Source organism: Callospermophilus lateralis, chromosome 15 (genome assembly GCF_048772815.1).
Source record: "Callospermophilus lateralis isolate mCalLat2 chromosome 15, mCalLat2.hap1, whole genome shotgun sequence".
In the NCBI taxonomy this organism is placed as follows: Eukaryota; Metazoa; Chordata; class Mammalia; order Rodentia; family Sciuridae; genus Callospermophilus; species Callospermophilus lateralis.
The window spans coordinates 20,211,302-20,233,469 of NC_135319.1; the positions used below are offsets into that span (position 1 = coordinate 20,211,302).

The 22,168-nt window shown below is 45.4% G+C and overlaps 1 protein-coding gene and 1 pseudogene across 1 annotated transcript in view; one reads left to right on the forward strand and one right to left on the reverse strand.

Annotated features, from left to right (window-relative positions):
* Window positions 1–351: 351 nt before the first annotated feature.
* On the reverse strand, window positions 352–9,865 carry LOC143381541 (neuropeptide Y receptor type 4-2-like; annotated as a pseudogene).
* Window positions 9,866–16,392: 6,527 nt separating this feature from the next.
* Znf488 (zinc finger protein 488) overlaps window positions 16,393–22,168 on the forward strand; it is a 41,631-nt gene continuing 35,855 nt past the window's right edge. Inside the window, exons 1-5 of the mRNA XM_076835201.1 lie at window positions 16,393–16,469; window positions 17,150–17,236; window positions 18,327–18,333; window positions 18,594–18,653; window positions 20,447–20,548. Of these exons, the coding sequence (XP_076691316.1) occupies window positions 16,393–16,469; window positions 17,150–17,236; window positions 18,327–18,333; window positions 18,594–18,653; window positions 20,447–20,548 (333 nt within the window). The remainder of the gene's footprint in view (window positions 16,470–17,149; window positions 17,237–18,326; window positions 18,334–18,593; window positions 18,654–20,446; window positions 20,549–22,168) is intronic.

Sequence of the window (22,168 nt, forward strand, 5' to 3'; positions counted from 1 at the left end):
TAGCTCTTTGGGGGCGTGGCTATGAGGTATATATTTTATATCTGGCAAGTAGGGTCTCTCTCTGCTTCCTGATCTTCATGTGAGCTGTCTTGCTCTACCACAGTCTTCTGCCATGATCTTCTGCCTCACCTCAAGACATGAGGAATGGAGCCTGCTGTTTATGGATTGAGAACGCTGAAACTGTGAGCCCCTAACTAAGCCTTTCCTACTTTACAATTGTTCAGGTTGGGTCTTTAAGACACAGCAGTAAAAAAGCTGACTAAACAATGGGATTGCCAGCTTGCAGCATGTCCAATTAGCTATATTGAAAGGTCTTGCAAGGAAAATAGCAGAGAGAATCCTAGGGCCTGTTTAAATTGGGTTGGATCTTCCACTTAGCCTCAAAGATTCAGAGCACTGTGAGTAGGGGCAAATGCTCAACTCCTCCAAGGGGGAACTCTGTTGGAAGGTCAGCATCAGGGTCTTGACCTCTTTCTTGATGTTGGCATTGAGAAAGACATAAATTAACAGGTTGACACAGGTAGAGGCTGTGGCAATCATGTGGCATGCCAAGAAGATGAGGTTGTTGTGGCAGACAAGGATGACTTTATGATGCCAGTCCTCCAGGGTATTGGACACATGCAAGGGCAGCCAGAATACTGCAAAGGCAGCCACCATTGCCATGAGCATCCATCTGATCATTCTCATCTGCCCAGCTTGCCAACTGTAGGTGCCTTGCAGAACACACACCCCTGCCTCCACAGGTGCTGGTAGTTATGTACACAGCTGATCAGAATAACGCCTAGAGGGGTGCAGTACTGGAAGAGAAGCAAGAAGGTGGTATAGCTAATGTGATGGTGGTACAGATAAAGTACAGACCACCTTGTCCACCAGAAAATCTAGAGCCTTGGAGTGGTTGTTGTGGAAGACATTCTCCAGGATACTGTTAGTCAGAAAGGGTTAGGAAAGGAAGCAAGAAATGAGCCAGATGGCCACAATTCCCATGTAGGCCTGGGAGATGGTGGGCTTCCAACCCGTTGGGTTGATAATGACCTGATGCTTCTCTAGGGCCACAAGGACAAGTGAGAGGATGAATACTGTTACTGACGCACACTGAATAAAGGCTTGCATCCTGTGAAGGACCTTGCCAAAGATCCAATCAGTAGTCCTGTGAGTGGCTGGCAGATGAAGCACATGAGGAAGCCAGATTGACAATAAGCAGATTGATAACATTGTTCTTCTCCTTTTCTTCATGATCACCCTTATCAAGCAAAGGTTTCCTAGGACCCCCACAATGGTAGAAAGTGTTGATGAAAGCCATCGGGTTCACAGAATCTTGGCAGTGTTCAGAGAATTTATATAGGACATAATTGGGTTTGCTCCTGTTTTCACCCTGTGGGGATCCTGGGAAGCACAAGGCCAGAAAGTGAGAGGTGTTCAGGGTGAACAGGAGAAGATTCCAGGAGCTTTTGAACTAAAAAAAGGTGATGCTTATGAGGCAAACAGACAAATGGGACTCAGGGATCATGCCTCCCGAATGGAATCCAGGGAGAAGCAGGGTCCATGGAGAAGGTTCCTAGCTGCTTCCATCCCAATAAACGTACAATAGCAGCTGTCACCCAAGGAACTGGGACAATAGGAGTTATAACCTAAGGCTCAAGGGAAGAGACTGGCATCTAAAAGTCATTACCTTCTAGGAAGCACTTTTGCATGTTGGGGATCATGTGTGGTGTTTTGTATATGTTAGCTGGTTTACTCTGAAAGGTATATATCAACCCATTTCATTGATGAGGAATCTAAGATTCAGAGACGTGAATTAATAAAAAATGGGTCCCAGATACAAACCGAGGTCTGTGTGATGCCAGAATTTGTTCCATATATTCCTTCTTACCTCAGAATTCATCTGTTTTGATGATAAAGTAGTTGGGGAGTTGTATGCAGAGTTCAGAGGCAGAATTGTTCAGAAAACCCTGTACGTCACATTTTACCATTTGGAGGCAACAATAAATGTTTCTGTTCACTTCATGCTCTTTAGGACAGAAGCATTTCTTGGAACTCAACACAAAATGCACCCTCTTGGTCTCAGTCCCTACCTGCGGTGCCAGCCATATTTCTCAGGTGACAACTTGTCAAAAGTGATGACTTTCAGGTATGCAAATACTAGCTCGCCAGCACACCAGTATATATCTGCTCTCATTATTGTTCATGAACATCTGGTCAAGGACATCACTCTCCCTGGATCCCACACCATGTGTATGCTCAAGTCACCTGATGTACTTTGCAGTTCCTAAATGCACCAGATTGTTCCACACTTCCATGCCTTGCCACAGGCTGTTCATTCTCCCGGGAGCCTCCTCAGCACAAGGGAACACTGCCAATATTAAGTTGGGATTTGGACTCAAGGGCCTCAAAAAAGTAATGCCAATGAGAGACATTTTGACATTGAAGAGTCCTCTGACCTATCACAACATGCATCACTATACCCCACCACACAGTTTCACAGGTTCTCTAGTTATCATTAGTCCCATAAGGTCCCAGTTCTCAATCTTTGTTAAACATCAGAATTATTTGGGGGCATATTGAAAGTTCAGATTTCAGGGCTCCTCTCCCTGGAATAAATTAAGTCAGTCTGGGATGGGGCCCAAGAATCCATATTTTCACAAGTGGCCTAAGGGATTCTGATGAAGATGATTGTCAGGCCCTATTGTGAGAAACACTATTCGTGGAGGAACATCCTATTTGAGATATTCTATAATTCCTTTATATTAGCAAAACCTATTTTTTAACATAACTGTGTCCTTCCTGAGCAACTTCTAACTTAAAGGCAATTCTTACAGAGTGAGGTCAGATTAGACATAGATTAATAACAGTTTATCAGCTGTCATAAGTGTCACTCATTGTACATTTGCCTTAAAGAGATGAGTCTTGTTTGACTTTTAGAAATGAGCCACCTACAAGGTCAAATCAGGAATTTGCCTGACAGCTTACAATGTGGTTATTTAGGCTCCGGATTTCAAGAGGCAGGACAGTTTTGCCAGCACCATGGTTTTCTAGCAAAAAGCACTATTTGGAGTTAAACGTGACAAAATGAAATATGTCAGGACAAAAACACAAAGTTCAAAATTTGAGGTAGAAAAGCAAATCACAACTTTACTGTTGTACTGGCTTCAGATGCAGTAAACAGGAGAGACACCCCAGGGATCTGGCTGACCATTAGCCAGAGCAGAGCACGGTCATCAGTGAAAGGCAACACCAGCAAATTCAAACTACCAACTGTAGCATGATCAGAGGGGAGTTACTGGTCAGGGAGGGATGTAGAAAATAGTCACTGCTTCATTCATTCATCTACTCAATCGGTATGTGTCAAGCCCTAGTTTAGAGACAAGGGCTGCAAAGATGACTTATATAGCCAGGGCCATGCCAAAGGAGGAAATCAGACCACTAGGAATGAAGATGAACCTCAATGTCACACTGTTATTGCCCAAATCAGTGTGAATGGGGTGCCTGTGAGTTGGGAGATGAGAGAAGGGGTAGAGAGCATGGAGATGAGAGAAGTGACATTGATCTGGGACTCCAAGACTGAAGAGGAATCACCCTTACAAATAGACGAAAAAGAAGGTGCAGAGAATACATGGTGCAGAGACAGGAAAGACGAAAGCTTCCTGCAGAACAGCTACAAGTTCTGAATAACTGCAGCCAGGGTGGGTGGAAGGAAGTGGAAAATGTTGAGTCTAGAGGGGTGACCAGATAAGCGATGCTAAGTAAGCCACTGAACACCATATGCATTCCAGAAAGGTCATCTGGATATACAGAATAGATTGGTGGAGAGGGAAAGACAGGAGAAGAATATCTCTGAAGAAGGCAGCATTGGGAGTCAGTCTGGCTTTCGGCCCTCTTCTCAGAGATCCATTGGACAGTTAACTCACAATGGTCATCAGTAGGCTAGGACATCCCATTCCAATAGCACTCCCCAGTTCACATGGATGTCTGGGTCCAAATCAGCCCTCTTAGCTGCTTCTGGAGACAGGGCAGAGGGTAAGAGAGAGCAATAAAGCAGGATGCAAATGACTGGGGGCCAGGAAAAAAGTGAAACTATCTGCTGGCCCTTGCATCTTCCCCCAGAGTGGTAGGGGCTGGGAGGAGCCATCCTGGAGCCAACTCCACAAATTCATGCCTGGAGGAGCCCTGTGTCCACAGGGGCTGCAGATGTCCAGAAACACACTCCAGGGTAAAGGGCAGCAGCAATTAAAATCCTTGAGTCCCAGGTCAGAAAGAAGGCTAATTCTTTTAATAGAATGTGCTGGGAGGAGAGGAATACATGAGGGAGGCTCCTTAAAAAAAAAAAAAAAAAAAAAAAAGAAGAAGAAGGGACCCCCACCCTCAGCCTTGTGAGAACAATCATGGCTTTGGCTTTGAAACTAAACCGCCTAATCATAGAAATGGCCAGAGTAAGATCATATGACTATTAAGGGAGTGGGTCACCTGGCAGCTGGTATCTTTGCACAAAGGAAGAGCTATGTGCCTGCTTTCTCATGTCACCTCTAGAGTCAAAACAAGATCCCCTATTGCATAGATACCATCCTGCTATGTGAGAAAAGAGCAGAGCATTGCCCAGTGATCCTCCACACGCCACCAGGGTACATGGTTGCCCTGGGTTCAAATCCCAGCTCAAGTCTATGAGAGGGTACATATGTGGGGATCACTTAAACTGTCTGAGCCTCAGATTCCTCAGCTGGACAGCAGGCAAGGAGAGTAATACCCATGTTGCACAGTGGTCTGGCTCCCTCTCAGGTCAAGGATGAAGGGACAGATGAAACATATATATAGGACGTGGGGCTCCCCACACCTGGCACTCTTTTGGGTCAAGGCTTTGTCTTGGTTCTTTGAGCAAATGGGTGTAATTGGATGGGCCAGCTCCTGTTCAGGAGCTTTACTAGCCACTTGCTAAGAAGTATAGTTCCCCATTTTGTAACCTGGCACATAATAGGTGCTGATCAAATGTTAGTTCCCTTCCCCACTCATTCCACCAACCCCACCTAAGAGACCTCAGCACCCCCCTGGGGGAGCTGCACAGCAACCACACAAACCAATTCTCCATCTTGGAAAAGAGATCACAAGGGGGGAGGGCTCCCCTCACCCTGGAGGGCTCAAGCTTTCCCAGGAGACCAAGGGCCGAGGAGACAGCAGCTTTCACTTGCCATCCCACTGCACGCTAGTTCTCACCAGAGTCCTGTAATGAAGGACTTTTTAAGCTGATCCAGATGAAATTGCCATATCGGACCATGTTTGATCACATGTAAAGTTGGCGAATTCACCTGTTCAATCTAAGATTGTAAGACTAGAAAAACGCCGCACCACATGACACAGATTACCAAAGAGTTTTCCGCTTTATTACAGAAGGCTGTGTGTTTATATAGGTCTAAGAAGAGGTTGCAGGGCTGAGGTAGATAACAGGTCGCCCGTTTATTGGCAAGCTCTACCATATGTCAGATCCGGAGCCCAAGAAGTTAATTCTAATTGGGGCTAAGGCTTCCTACCGGCAGGGTTTGAACATTGATGCCTGCGGGAACGTTTTGTGCCAGTGAAAGAAACAAAGAGGAGAAAGAGGGTCATTAGACGCCATGTTGGGGTTTTTCTCTGGGGTGTGGCTGCCCTTATGTTTTCCCAACAAAGATCAGTCCAGTGTTGAAAAACAGGACATTGACAAAACGGTCATACACTGGTACCATCGGTCACCAGTGAGGAATTCTGCTCCCTCAAATGTTGAAGTCTGAACATTAGAGAAGTATACTGAGGCAAGCATATAAAGCAGGGTTTGTTTAAAAAGGGGTAACAGACTCCTCCCCAGAGGGAGAAGAGGGCCATAGCTGGTATCCTGGTATCCCAAGAAGGGACGTGTTCTGCCCTTTTTATATGTCCTAGGCTTCCTTTGTTCCTCTGCCCTCTTCCTCTTTTATCTTTCCCTTCCTGCTTATGCCTAGGCCCAGGAATGCTCAGTGGAATGGCTAAAAGGTGGGAAACAGGTGGGGTGAAGGGGGAAGGGCAGGTTGCAGCCCAGGATACACTAATTAACAACCTAATAGCTCCCTGTAGGGAGGGGCAATATCTGGGACAGGTTTCCATAGCAACTGGTGGGAGCCTGGGCAGGTTTTTGATAAGGATAAAGAAAGAGCTGCAAAGGGATCAACATTTCAATCCCTCAGGGGGCAGTCTCCAACTTTCCAGATTCACTCAAAATTGGCCTCCTTGATCTGACCTGACTTGATTTACCTATCTAAGCTGACTGCTTACCTAACTCTGTCTTCACTACCAATAGCAATATACAGATTCATGGCAATCCCCATCAAAATACCAATGACATTCTTCACAGAAATAAAAAAAATAATGTTAAATTCATTTGGAATGAGGTCCTGGAAAGGCCTCCAAGGTTGTGGCAGTGAGGATTAAATGGGAATGCCTCCTTTCTCCTTTGGAACCAGGTGATAACAAAACTCAAATGAAATAGAACAGTATCCCTTACAAAACCTGCTCCTGTTTTGACTCTACACCATTTCCTTCTGAGGAACATGGGAGGGTAAGACCTGCTTCCAGGGCATCTTCTAAATCCTGGACCACAGTTCCCCCATAGAACCTTCTGTGGCTGCCTATGGAAATAACCCCCTGGAGCTGTGATGGTGGCACTGCTCCTGCCTCTGTCCCAGGAGCTCAGCCCAGGTCCACACAAAGGTAGAGCGCTTTACATTTAACAGGGCTTGATTGTAACTGTGACTTCCACAAGTATAAACGGAGAATATATCCCGTCCAGAAACCACTGGACTCCAAGAGGGAGCCCCATGGATTCCTGTCCTCTGTGCAGTAACTGACACTGTCACCTCCTCCTGTGGGCTGGGCTGCCTGTGGCCTCTGAGGCTTGGTTGGTGAGCTCCTGTAGGCAGGCTGCCACATGGACACTTCTGAGAATAACTGCCTAAGGTTCCTGGGGTCAGAGAACAGCTGAGGAGCTGAGAAGTTGGAGAAATCAGCAAAGGGCTCTAGCACCAAGAAGAACCTTCTGTTCTTGTTCATCCAGGTAGGTGTGATCATCCCATTTTACAAACGAGAAAATGATCTCAAAGAAGTGGAGTGATTTTTCCTGTCATCATAGATGGCATTTGAGCCCAAAGTAGAAGCTACTTCTCCAGGATCATACATCCATCCCTGAGAGGGGTGAGCACTGCACATAGCAGACATTCCAGAGGAAACTCCCATCCTCACACTGCCTGCTAGACCCTCTGTCTCAGCTGGGGAAGGAAACAGCACCCTCTAGTGGCACCAGAGACTGCACCCAGGTCTTCTAAAGCCCCTGAAGCTCCCCAAGAAAGCAGAGCCAAGGATGAGAAACAGGGAGCCACCCTTCACCACTCTCTAGTGTTCAGGGATAGAAACACAATCTGTGAGGCTCCTGGGCCAGGATGCACTCCACAGTCACTGGGGAAGAGGCTGGGTAGGATTTTACTTCTGCCATAAAATGGCTAGCTTCTCTGATCTTCTGCAGATTGAGATTGACCCTCCTTAATAGCTTGGTGATGGGCCTCACTTCCTGACCCTCATGACTGTTCCACATGAGTTACCTTGGGACACTAATATCTCAGCTATGTGTAACCCTATGCTGCTAGTGAAGAATTTCATGGTCCATGACCTCTTTTTGGCCTCTCCATCTACAGCAGTTCTGTGTTCTCCTTGGCCCAGTGAAAAAGCTGAGGATCAAGAGGAAGGGGATAGACCCTGAGTACCCTCCTTGTTAGAAGTGTCTTGGGATTTGGAGTCAGGTCTCCTCACTCTGAGAGCAAATGTAGGGAGTTCTGACAAACTGGGAATTGAAGCCATCTCACTGAAACCTCAAATATTCATTTATAAAATGGAATTAATACTTAAATCCACTGTGGGGCTTGTTGTTAGGAGAAATTTGATGAAAATATCTCTTAGCACAGTCACTGTCAGATTTGTGTCTGAGTCCCCTTCTTTGGCTTCTGTTCCCCTCCCTATCCTATTCCAATGAGCAATCATCATTTCTAGTTTGAACTTTCTCCAGCCCATGTTGTAACCCATTCCTCTCACCTGGATTAGTTCAATAAGGTCCTAAGAGGCCCATGAGCTCAGCCATGGTGAACTAAAATCAGTCTGAGCCTACTTTTCCTTAAGCTGTTCTGTTAGTGCCTCCCCGTGAGGTGTCCTGTACTTAAATTCCTCATGTTTAATTGTTGAGTATCAAGTGTCCAGGTTTCTAGATGTTGCCCACTGAGCTAATTTTCCTTGTGGAGAACTTCTTGTTCCTTCTTGGAGACCTAGCCCTCTGTAAAATGTCTCTTCACCTCACCCCTGCTCATTCCTTTTTTATCCCTTCAGTAGAGATATACTTAATATTGGAGTTCATTTTGACATAATTATACATGCATGGAATATAATTTGTTCAGTTCAGTCCCCAGTTCTTCTCTTTTCCCTCCCCTCCTCCCTCCCGTTTCCTTTTCTCTACTGATCTTTCTTCTATTTATTTGTAGGTTTTTTTTAATTTAGCATGTTATAGATATGAAGATGACATTCATTGTGGTATCATTTGTTCAGATTCATTTTATGGATCCTCCCTGTTTCCATCCATCTCCTTCCCCCTCAATCCCCTTCTTCTATTCCACTGATCTCTTCTATATTCATGGGATTCCCCTGCCAATTTCTCTCTCTCTCTCTCTCTCTCTCTCTCTCTCTCTCTCTCTCTCTCGTTATTTTGGTCTAGCTTCCATATACTGCCAGCCTTAATTTCTGGGTCTGACTCACGTCACTTAGCATCATGTTTTCCATTTCTATCCATTTACCATCAAATGCTATAATTTCATTCTTTATTACAGAAAAACTCCATTGTTTACATATACTACATTTGCTTTATCTTTTCAGGTATTAACAGGCACCAGTGCCAGTTACATAACTTGGCTATTGTGAATTGTGCTGCTATAAACATTGATACAGCTGCATCCCTCTAGTATATTGATGTTGGATCTTTTAGAGATATACTGAAGAGTAGGATGGCTGAGTCATATAGTGGTTCCATTCCTATTCTTTTGAGGAGTGTCTATATTGTTTTCCAGAATGTTTTGACTAATTTGCCTTCCAACAATGTATGGGCATTTCCTTTTCCTCTCATCCTCACCAACATTTGTTGTTGTTTGTATTCATGTGTTTATGTATGCATGTGTGTGGTGCATGGAATTGAACCCAGGGCCTCATGTATGCTCTAAAAGCACTCTAACACTGAACTATATTCCCAGCCCCTATAATTTGTGTTCTTGATTATTGTCATTCTGACTGGAGTAAGTTGTGAAACCTCTCTGTAGTTTTGATTCACATTTTCCTTATTGCTGGAGATTTTGAACAATTTATTATTATTATTATTATTATTCCATAATTATTATTATATATTGGCCATTTTTATTTCTTTGAGAAGTGTTTCTTCAGTTCTTTTACCCATTTATATATTCTGGATACTAATCCCCTGCTGAGGGCCATTCCTCCTTCCCCCTGCCCAAACATTAGAAATGTATTTTCACTCCCACCTCCCATAGCCCAGCCCAACCACCAACCATCAAAAAGCTTAGATTAAGAGGGGTTTTGGGCGTGGGAACCCAGGGCCAGCCAGCACGGGACCCAGGTTCACAGTAGGCCTGGTTCCATCCTTTACCAGTGAGGTAGACACCCACCAGAGCCCAGCCTCCGGCACAAGACTGCCCCTTCTGACCAATGGACTATCACAGGAGCCCAGGCCCAGCCCAGATTTGCCCTCACAGACTTGTGCAGGACCTAGGTCCAGGGTAGGTCCAAGTTTGCCATCCCCACCTCCATCTTGGGACACTACAGACATCGCCATAGCCTTCCTCATGCAGTAGTCCCTAACTTTTTGACAGTAGACAGGACCTAGAAAGCTGTATCTCAGAGCAGACATCCCAAAGAGAGTGTGAGGCCCACCATTTCAGCCCCATCTCTGTAAAACATTGCTTCCATCTTAGGGCACCTCAACTATTATCTTGAGTTACCTTGGCTATTGCCACCACCAACTTTAGATGCAGTAGCATATTTTGAGGGACACCAGCAGGTTCTGGAAGCCCAACATCAAGGTGAGGTACAGACAATCTGCATAGGTACTACAAGAATGTAGGGAAGAAACAGTAATATCTCAGATCCACACTGCAAGAAAGGAAGACACATAGACAACATAAAAAACAAGGGAGGAAAGTGCTCCAAACAAACCAGGACACTATAATAACAGAACCCATGGACAGTGAAGTTGATGAAATGTCAGAGAAGGAGTTCAGAAGGTTCATAATTAAAATGATCTGTGAATTAAAGAATGACCTAAATGAGCAAGTACAAGCAAAAAATTGATGACTCCAACAATGAGATAAGAGAGCAAATACAGGTAGCAAAAGATTACTTCAAGAGAGAAATAGAGACTCTGAAAAAAAAACAGTCAAAAATCCTTGAAATGAATATAATAAACCAAATAAAAAACTCAATAGAAAGCATAACCAACAGACTAGATTACTTGAAAGAAAGAACATCAGATAATTAAGACAAAGTATACAATCTGGAAAATAAAGTTGATCACACAGTAAAGAAAGTTAGAAACCATGAACAGAACATCCAAGAAATGTGGGATGAAACAGCATCAAACCAAATTGAAGGAGTTATTGTGATAGAGGAAGACACAAAGTTTCAAACCAAAGGAATGCACAATCTCTTCAATAAGATACTATCAGAAAATTTCCCAAGCATAAAGAACGAATTGGAAAACCAAATACAAGAGGATTACAGGACACCAAATGTACAAAATTACAACAGATCTACACCAAGGCACATTATAATGAAAATGCCTGGCATACAGAATAAGGATAGAATCTTAAAAGCCTCAAGAGAGAGGAATCAGAACACATATAAGGGGAGACCAATTCATACCTCAGCAGATTTTTCAACCCAGACCCTCAACGCCAAGAGATAGTGGAACAACATCTATGAAAACATGAAAGAAAATGGATGCCAACCAAGAATCTTATATCCACCAGAACTAAGCTTTAGATTTGATGATGATAAAAACCTTCTATGATAAACAAAGGTTAAAAAAATTTACGACTAGAAAGCCCGCACTACAGAACTTCCTCAACAAAATATTCCACTAAGAGGAAATAAAAAACAATGATGAAAATCAGGAGAGGGAGGGATTATACTGAAGGAAAATCTATTTATAGGAGAAACCAAATCACGTTAAATACCAAAAATAAACAAAAGTGACTGGGACTACAAATCATGTCTCAATAATAACCCTGAATGTTAATGGCCTAAACTCACCAATTAAAAGTCATAGACTAGCAGATTGGATTAAAAAAAGACCCAGCAATATGCTGCCTCCAAGAGACTCATCTCATAGAAAAAGACATCCACAGACTGAAGGAGAAGGATTGGGAAAAATCATACCTCTCACATGGACTGCAGAAGCAAGCAGGGGTTTCCATCCTCATACCAAATAAAGTAGACTTCAAGCTAAAGTCAATCAAAAAGGATAAAGAAGGACACTACATACTGCTCAAGGAAATCATACACCAACAAGACTTAACAATTATAAATATATATGCTCAAACAAACTCTTCTCAAGTTCAAGAGTCAAATTGACCATAACACAATAATTTTGTGGGACTTTAACATATCTCTTTCACCACTGGATAGATCTTCCAAACAAAAGCTGAACAAAGAAACTATAACTCAATAATAGAATCAATAACTTAGACTTAACTAATATATAGAGTATTTCATCTTTCAATGAGAGAATACACTTTCTTCTCAGCAGCACATGGATCCTTCTCTAAAATAGACCATGTATTTTGTCACAAAGAAACTCTTAGCAAATATAAAAAAAGCAGACATACTACCCTGCATTCTATCAGATCATAAAGGAATGAAATTAGAAATAAATGATAAAATAAGAAATAAAACTACTCCAACACCTGGAGACTTAATAATATGCTATTGAATGAACAATGAGTTACAGACGACATCAAAGAGGAGATTTGAAAAATTTTAGAGGTGAATGAGAACACAAATACAACATATCAAAATCTCTGGGATACTCTGAAAGCAGTTCTAAGAGGAAAGTTCATTGCATGGAGTTTATTCCTTAAAGAAGAAAAAGTCAAAAAATAAATGACTTAATATGACATCTCAAAGTCTAGAAAAAGAAGAACAAATCAACACCAAAAGCAGTAGAAGACAGGAAATAATTAAAATCAGAGCTGAAACTAATGGGATTGAAACAAAAAAAAAAAAAACTATTGAAAAAAAGTTGATGGAACAAAAAGTTGGTTCTTTGAAAAAATAGATAAAATTGACAGACACTTAGCCATGCTAATGAAGAAAAAAAATCACTAACATACGTGATGAAAAACATCATGACAGACACTACAGAAATACAGAAGATAATTAGAAATTATTTTGAAAACTTGTACTCCAATAAAATAGAAAATACTGAAGGCATCAACAAATTTCTAGAATCATATAATTTTCCCAAAATGAATCAGGATGGTATACATAATTTATGTATTTATTTTTTTGATGTCACTATTAGTTTATATATCTGTCTTCATAGCAACACAATTCACAACGGCCAAATATTAGACACAACCCATGTCTTCATCATCACATGAATGAACAAACAAACTTGATACATACAAGAAGTGGAATATTCTTCAGCCATAAAAGGGATATATGATTATATTTGCCTGTTTGACTGCAAGATACCAATTCATGAACATTGAAAATAGTGTAGAGGTCAGCAGGGGTTGAAGAAAGGAGGTTGGGGAGTTTTGTTTGAAAAGTACAGAGTTTCAGTGTGTGATGATGTAAAAGATACGGAGCTGTGTAGTGTTGATGTTGCATGTCACTAGGAATGCGCTTAATTTCAGTATGTAAACACTCAAAATATTTGAAATGGCCAGTTTAATAGGATGTATATTAAGCCACTATAAAAACAACTGTCAAATAAAAAAAAAAGAATAAAATGCAATAGCATGGGCTGGGGAGCCTGGCAGGCATGAGTTGGAAGACCCAAAATTGACCTCTTCTAAGTGAGTGTCTGCAAAATCTGAGCCCATTTCCTCCAGGGCAGAATCTCCCACCCATGGGTGGTGGTAAAGTTAAAGGGGGAAGGGATTTGGTGCAGCCACATGAGGCAGGCATCTTACATAAAGTGCCCAGGTCAGGGAAATATGAGAACCTGCCATCAGGAAATGAGTGTGGAGGCCCACAGATGGAGGAGGCCCAGAGGCTGGGGACCGTCAGCCTGGAGCAGGGAATATTCCTGGGAGCCTGCAGCATTTCAAAGGAAAGCAAAACATCACAGAAGAACTTCAGGCATTATTCAGGGACAATGGAGTGTATACATTCTAGATGGGGACATGTGGCAGAAGTATGAAAACCAGTGCTCTCCGCGGAGAGGATGGGTTGGCTAAAAGCTGCAGAAGAGACTGTGGAGAAGAGGAGCCCTTCTGCAGTATTGTAGGAAGGTGAAGGGGTGCCACCACTGAGGAATGCAGTGCAGGTCAGCCTGCATCCTGACAGTTTGAGGGCAGGTGTGTCCCCTGTATTCCTGGGGGTGTGTAGGCACAGAGAAATTGGGTCCCTGCCCAAGGAGGTCAGAAAGACACAGACATTGACCACATTTACTGAGGTTAAACTGCCAGACCCTGATGGGCCCTCCATCCAATAAGGAGATACAGTGAGTTGCTGGGGTCCCACAAAGTTAGAGTGATGCCCCTGAAAGTTTATGAGCAGTAACATCTGAGGCAAGGGTAGGTCAATTGTGCAGTCTGGGGCTGCTTGGGGTTGCCTGGTGCAGGAACATGGCCCTGTGCCCCAGTGTAGGAAGCTGTGAGTGCAAGAGACCAAAGGGTACCAGGGATCAAAGTAGGAGCCAGGACCCAAAGTAGGAGCCAAGAAATCTAGCCCTGACGCTTCTGTATAGTATAGCCATCCTTTCCCCTCCTCACCCAGCAGATGAGCCATGGAAGCTACTTAGAGGGCTGTGTGTGTGTGAGTGAGTGTGTGTGTGTGTGTGTGTGTGTGTGTGTGTGTGTGTCCTAGTCCTATCACTTGATTCATAGCAGGTGCTCAATTAATACTATTTCTCATTCCCCACCTGTACTCAGAATTTTTGTCCATCCCAGACCTGGGGGAGACCACCAAAGACTTTGTAAAAGGGTGGCAGCTAGCTAAGAAGACCCTTTAGTGTCATGGCAACCCTCTGGAAAGACTAGCCCAAGGAGGCTGTCAGCTCCCACAATGTCTATACCTCCTGTCATCAGTTTTCCTTGAGGAACAACCACCTCCCTTGGATGGGCCAAAGATCAAATGGCCAAGACACGTCCAGGAAATCTTAGAAGTTCCTCAGCTGGACATGATGATTTCTTTTCATAGATGGCTCCCTATGAAGCTGACTTTGCTAAGGATCTAGAGAGCTGGGGCTCAGGTTCCCCCATCCTTCAGTGTCCTGGAGAAGGTGTAAAATGAAAGGAACAAATCCTAGAATGGTAGAAAGGGCATATTCCAGGAAGCCCAGTTCTTGTCAACTATGGTAGACTTTGACATCTCAGCCAAAGTAGGATCCCACTCCAGACCAGGATATCAGACAAAAAACACCTTTGCTTCTCTGCAGCACATGATGTTTGGGGGTTGCCCCACATGCAGGCGAAAAAGGGCTTGGAGACCAGCAATTGCCTCCAAAGCTTCTGAGTGTTGCCCCACTGTTGTGATGAAGTACGATGTTCATTTCCAGACCAGCAGGTAGGGCTGAGAATGGAACCCAGGCCACCTCACCAGGACCAAACCCCATTTTCTCTCCCCTTCAGCGACAGCAGCTGGTGCATAAGGCACAGTCCAGCTTCCCCAAGGCCACGCTGAGGCAGTCAGCTATTCTTGATCGTGCAGGGATTGTGCTTTGGCCGTCCCTGTGGGGAAGAAGGAAGCAAGATATGAGGGTCAGCAAGCAGAAGGTAATTTGAGCAGTGACACAGGGAGAGTGCCCGAAATGCGCTGGGAAATGTGGTGGGAACATATTTTGGAAACAACTTAATCATCTATATTTGTTTTACATGCAAAAGAGTAAAATGTATTTACAATTTCTTTTCTAAATAGATCTTTTAATGTATATAGCATTAAATGATACACAACATTAGATTGGTAGGGTTTTTTGTTTCTTTCTTTCTTTGTTTCTTTTGGTGAGATGTTGAAAGAATGGAAACCCTTGAATAAGTGCTGCATTAGAATTGGTGAAAGCTGTTCTGCCTCCCCCTCTGGACCTTATGGTTCTTTTCCTTCTCTGTTTTCAACAAGGAAACGCAGCAATATCAAAACTCATGCACAGTTGCACAGCATGAGGGTGACCCAGCCCACAGGAGAGTGGGAAAAGGTCCCGATACCTCCAATCCTGATGACCCATATCTCACCCAGCTGTTCAAATCACACCATGAGGCTCCATTCAGGGAGTCAGCTCCACATGGCCTACCCTGCTGGTCCCATGCAGAGAACCTGTGAGCGCAAGAAGAAGATTCCTTTTTTAAGTCACCATGTTTGGGTGCTTGTTACTCAGCAGTGGATAATGGGGCTGTCCTCATACTGTCCAAGATCTTGGGCAACAGCACACAGTGTTCACATCCTTCTATATCCTGCCATTCCCTGGCTGTCTTCAGAGTTCACACAAATGGCCCCTGCATTTCCAACCCATTAGCCTCTAGTCCCTGACTCCTCACTCACAGTGGTGTCCTGATCTCAGCCACCTTAGATACTCTCTCTGGTTAATAAAATGCCTAAGTTCTTCAGGTGGCCCCTTAGGGACCCAATGTAAGGGGCTAAGATGAGGGACAAGAATGCCTCATCATATACCTCTCAAAAGATCCCATGACATGGCACTAACAAGCAAGGGCATTGGGCAGAGCTGAAGGTCACAAAGTCACCATGTCAACCTTCCTGTCATAACAGCAGGGAATTCTCCCCCAGGGTGGGGGAAGGGCTGTTGAGTATCTGGTGGCAGGACAGACGTGCACATTAGTGATAAAACGGGAGGGGCGTGGTTCTTTTGCACAGTTAGAGGCAGCAGAGAAGAAGGCCAGAGTGGACAGTGCTCAGTCTACCTGGACCCTGGCTCAGGGCCCCAAGTGTGCTCAGGATCACGGGACTACCAAGGAAATGAGGGAGAGCTGTCCCTGGGTGCTGAATTCTTCACTCTTTCTGTTGTTGCTGCTCCTACATCTGCCTGTTTTTAGAGCCCAGCACTCTCCAGATACTGACCCTGAATGGGTAAACCATAATCCCTACTACCCCATTTCAGGAAGAAGCTATGAAGGGAGGATGGGTATCAAAATAACTGAAGAGGAAATCCTGCAGTACTGTGACGGCATCTTTGATCTCTACTATGTCTTTGACATGTGAGTTCCCCTTCTTGCCCTGGCTCCACTTGGCCACCAGGAACCTCCATCCCTTGGGTCACATGACTGAGGGGTTGTCAGCAACTTAGTGAGACTTGTCTCTAAATAAAATACAAAATAGGGCTGGGGATGTGGCTCAGTGATCAAGTGCCCCTGACTTCAATCCCGGGTGCACCCCTGCCAAAATTAAAAAGTCCAACAGAGGAATTAGAGACCAAAATGTGGTTGATCCTCTAGACCTGAATTATGGTTCTCAGGGGGCTTCTGATGGCAGTAGTGTCAAACATCCTTCCCCATCCAACCACAGAGAAAACAGGAAATGGTTTAACATAGGGCAAGTGGGGGGCAGAGGAAGCCACATATCATTAACACTCAGAGGTTTTTCCAAAAAGACACATCCTTCTCAATTTTGAAACTCTGAAGACCATACTTAGTGTAAACAAACGCACTGGTCAGGCAGAAAAAGTCCCTCATTCTTGGAGACCTTCCAGTACAGGCAGATGGGGCAAGTAGCTCTGCTCTGATGAAAGTCATCTCCCAGATTGATCCACTGTGGTCCATGGTGCTGGGGTGGTAGAAGTTTGTTAAGGAGGCTGCTGGACATGGGGAAGGCAGACACTGTGAACGCCCTCTCCATAAATGCACCTCATTCACTTGTCTCCTGTCTCTCTTCTTTTCAGAGCAAAAACAATGACAAACTGGGGTGCCGTGCATGCAGCTTGGGAAGATATGGTAGAGAAGTACCTAAAGTATGACTTCTTCATGCTGTAGGCTCCCCTGTACTCCAGGGAGCATTCCAATGGCAGGCAAAGGGCATGGCCATTAGTTTATTGGGCACAGGAGTCCCTCTGGTAGGGAGCACAGAGCTCAGGGTGGTGTGCTTGTCAGGAAAGAAGAGAGAGCATGCTGGTCCCAGCTAGGCACTGTCTGGCTTCTGCATAAGAGGCAGGGCCCAGTGCAGATACAATCATCCCTCCAGGATCTCACAGGCCAGGAAGGAAGTCAAAAGAGAAAGACCAGTAACTCAGTAATTGGTGGCTGGCTACAGGGTGCTCAGGGCCAAACAAAATAGCCAGAAAGGAAAAAAAAAAGAAGCAGGAATACCTGCAGAAAACGTAAAGTGTATTATCCCAGATGATGCAGAAATGTGAACTTTATCTCAAAGGATGAATATAAAAAAAAAAAAAAACAGGATCACAGCAACCATCAAGGTGACCTCTACTGAGCAGAATACTGATTAGGCTTGGAACTGAAGGTCACTCAGGGGAGGCCTGGTAGATAAGGCAGGGCAGCTTGGTGACAAGGCCACAGAGGCTCACCATGCCAGGCCAAGGGGCTTGGATTTCCTAATATGAGACATAGAGAACCACAGAAGTTTCTCTGGAGAGTAACATTGTCCAGATTGTGCTTCAGGGAGAAAACTCTGATAACTGTGTTTGAACTGAGTCAGGAACAAAGGCAGGAGTAGGGAGGAGTTCAATCTGGGAGAAGTGCTGATATCTTGTTAAGGGGTGACAGGGTCCTGGGCCAGAGGACACTGAAGAGGGAGAAGGAAGAAAGGCATGTATGTGAATGGTTTCCAAGAATGGGAACGATTTCTTATGTAGGAGGAAGGAGGGAATTATGAGGAGACAGTAGGCCATCCTGACACTCTCTTCTCCTGGGCCCTTCATCTCCATGCACTTCAGAATCCTTCTCTAAGTTCCTCCGAACTCCCCTTATCTGAAATGGCCCTAGTGCAGAAGAGATGGGGTGAGGGTGCTCAGATCAGGGAAATATGCACCTCCTGCCTGGCTGCTCGCTGACATCCAGTAGAACCAGTGCATTGCCCCTTCATGAACTGTGCTTCCTCTTCAGCGCGAAAGTACGGATTTCCTACATACTCTTTGGCACAGAAGCCACAACAAAGATGTCGCTCACTTCAGATAGGTAGGTGCTACTTTGAAGGGTGAGGCAGGCCTGACTGAGCCAGGTCACAGGGAGCTCCAAGGATCTGAAGGGTTCACTGAGACCTGTGTGGTGCTCCTGTCAGTGTACATGATAGGCAGGTCCTGACACACCTAAGCACCCATATTGATTTCACCATTCTGGCCCCCCAGTCCCTTCTGACCCCTGCTGTGCTAGATCCAGAAGATCCTGTACTTTCTGAAACTCTCCATCCTCTGTTACCTGTGGCACTACCCCGTGAGGATATCCAGGATTCAGTGGGCTGGTGGAGTAGATAAGGAGACCTTTCGAGAACTATGGCCTGTGTATGGCTTGCCATGAGCAGGCCAATCTCTGTCCTGCCTCAGTGGGACAAGTTGACAGGCTGGGACCCTGAGGGGAGAGCTTGGGGCTTTGTGGAACACGGGTACCCAGAGGTGGGAAGTTGGGCAACTTCTGATTGGCTGGGAGGTGAGGGGGAGATTTGGATGCAATTTCTGGGGCTGCAGGCAGAGTTATACTGGTATAGAAGAGAGATGGGGACACTGAGGATAGGCTGAGTATCTGCAGTTTTGGAGTAGTCACTTTCCAGTGCCCTGGAGATAGCCCCAGCATAAGCAAACTAAGATAAGCCAGCTCCAGGTTAGGTGGGGAGGCCGCAAAATGTGTAGAAAGGGTTTCCAACAGTTCTAGCTGGGAGAACAGGGAGCAGCTGACTCTGTGGGCACAGAAGGCCTGGGTGGGTGGTTTGAGAGAGACCTGAGTGGGTGTGAGGTGGTAGAGAGGAAGGATGTAGGAAGGATGCTGGCAGGGGTCCCTGAGGGGCAGTGTTGCTGGGCTGGCAGCAGGAGGTGCTGGGCTGGGCAGCCCCTGGTTTGGTCTTCCCTGAATATGGCTGGGTGTGACCTCCTAACCTCCTGGGCAAGGCCAGGCAGGGCCAGGACTAGGACCCTCAGATCTCATCCTGTGGGACCTTCTCTCTGCCTGCAGTGGAAAGCCACCCTCAAGGTCCATTCTCTCGGTTGCTTTGTTGTGCTGCTTCAGCCCTGTCACTTTGGATTAGGCGGATCTAGGGTCCCTACTTATACCATTATTGCCACCAGAGCCAGCTGCCTGCACCAATCCATGCTGACTGCTTTAACAGCCCCTGACAGACCACATCACCCAGGCACCCTCATGAGTTGGTCACCCTCACGGACAGCCTTCAGGGCCACTACCCAACTGGGAGTCTTTTGTTTCAGGAACACATGAGGTCCTGGAACCCCAGCTGTCTCATAAGCAGACTGGCTACTACCTTTGGCAGGGGAAAGGGAGGAGGTGGGTCAGGCCAGAATCTGTGGCAACGAGGGATGGGAACTGACAGGACTTAGCAGCATGACCTTTTCCAAACTCAGCTTTTTGTATGGAAGGACAGAGTGCTTAGTAGGAAGGTGTTCTCAGTGTTAAGGTTAGAATTAGAAATACTGGAGTTATTAATACTAAGAAATTCCTGACTCAAACATGCACATCCCTGGAACTTCCCACTGTCACCAGGGACACACTAGTCATTGTCTATGCTGAGGTCCCCAAGGCCTGGGTGCCATGAGGGAAGGAGGATCTCAGGAGAGCCAGATACTACCATAGAATCTGCTCACCAGCCCCCTGACTCACCTGTTCTGGCATAGTGCTGCTGGGATCTGGGACAGAGAAGGGCACAAAATTTGTCAAAGACCCAAGACAGAATGGGGCAACTAGGCTACTTGCCTGGTTTTGTTCCAGATCCGGGTGGTCTACACAGTGGATAAATCTGTAGGATAGCTTTAGAGCTGATTTCTACCTGTCCACCGTTCTATATGTATGTGTTTTTTCATCTTTTTTTCTTTTTCAGGAAAACAATGCGTCATAATCTGGACTTACATTCATATCTCGCACCTGAAGGAGAAACGAACTTGCAGGAAGGACTTAAAAAGGTTTGGACCACTAATGCCACAAATCAATGCTGGCTCACAATTCTTACATTATCACTGGGCTCATCTCATAGTTCTCCCTAATAATTCTTCATTTCTGTTTAGGCGAATGAGCAGATTCAAAATGCCAACTCTGGAGGTAAGCTGCCTGCTGCCTTCATCATGGTGGGTGCAGGCACAGCGATGGTGCCCCTGGAAGAGTTCTGTGTACGGATTCCTGTGGACATCCTCCTAACTCTTGTAGTCAGTTGCCCAAGTGTCAAAGAGGCAGGGCCACAAGGCAGGTTCCAGGGTGTTCCTGGATGGTTCTAAGAAGGGCACCAGGCCCTTTGTGTTCATGCATGGCTCTTTCATAAGATCCTTGACCCATTCTTGGTCCCAGGGAGCAAAAGGGAGAAAAATTGCAGCAGTCTTGAGCAGACTGAGGCCTCAGTGTATGGAATACACTGCTCAGTTTCCCCTGCCTGGCCAGCCTTCCACTTCCTTCTCCCATCCATCTTGACTTGCCTCTTGGACCCATGTCTTGGAAAATGCACAGTTTGGCCCACCAAGAATGAATGTCCCTCTGGACTAGAAGCTTGCAGCTCCTGTCAGGAATAGATGGGTTCTGGTAGGGAACGGCACAAAGGGTCCCCTCCCCAAGTTCCTGAGTCCAAAAGTCCTGAACCACTGGGCCCACAGAATGCATGAATCAGATTATAGGCCTCTTCTGGCCTCACTGGGTCTCCTCAGCAAGAGGATCCAGCTGTACCTCCCCTTACCCAGTTGCCAGGCTAGGGTTTATAGATAAATGGCTGGTCTTCCTCAGGGCAAAGAGCACGCAGTTTGAGGTTAGCTAGAGTTCAGACCTCCTGGAAAGAATGGTTCTGAATCCCCAGTCTCTTCATATGTAAAATAAGTCATAAGCCAAATCCTCTTCTCATTTTGGGGCCTCAGGAGAGTGGGTGCTGTGTCTGGCCACCTGTCTCTGGACACTGAGGCATGGGGAGCTTGGACATCTGCAGTGGAACCATATCACCCCATTCTCCTTTGACAGACACCAAGTTATCTAGTATAATCATTGTTCTACTTACTGGAGAAATAAAGCCACAAGCTTTACAGGAATCTAAGGAGGAGGTGAGTCCATCCAAGTCTCACCAGTATTTTGCTCCATTTTATGTATTTTGATGATGTAGACTCATCACTTTTTTTTCTCTTAGGCTGACAAAGCTCGGGGCATGGGAGCATACATTTACTGCATTGGGATGGACAGTTATAAGCTAAATCAGGTACTTCAGAGCAAGTGCTCAGGTTCCCCTTTGCAGCCTCGTCAGGGAAGTTCCCTAAGGCAGCCTCCTAGAGTCTGTCCGACGGGTTTTCTCATCTGCCCTAGGGGTCAGTAGCAGATGCAGAAAGATGACCAACATGTTTGAGTAAACTGGTCCCATGCAGGGGCAGGTATTTGAGCTTCCTACTCCCTGAGTCTGGACTACAGGCAGAAGCCGGCCTCTTGTCAGTGAGCATCTGACACTCTATTTTCCCAGCAGCATGAGAGCAAGACACTGTGTCCTGAATCTGGGCACCTCCTGCATGCTCATGTTCCTATCTCTCTCTATTATAGATGCAAGAAATAGCAGACAGTCCAGACCACATCCTTGAAGTAAAAAAATCACCCGAGCAACTGCATGACTTAGTTGACCTGGTGAGTAAGCCTGGATGTGAGCAAAGGTTGGCAGTGGCATCTCACAGGTGCCCCTGTGGCTCATACGCCCCTTTCTTTCTCAGTTTGGAACTAAGGCCTGCCTGGAACTCAGGTCTGTGGAACCTTCCCCTCTGTGTGTAGAAGGT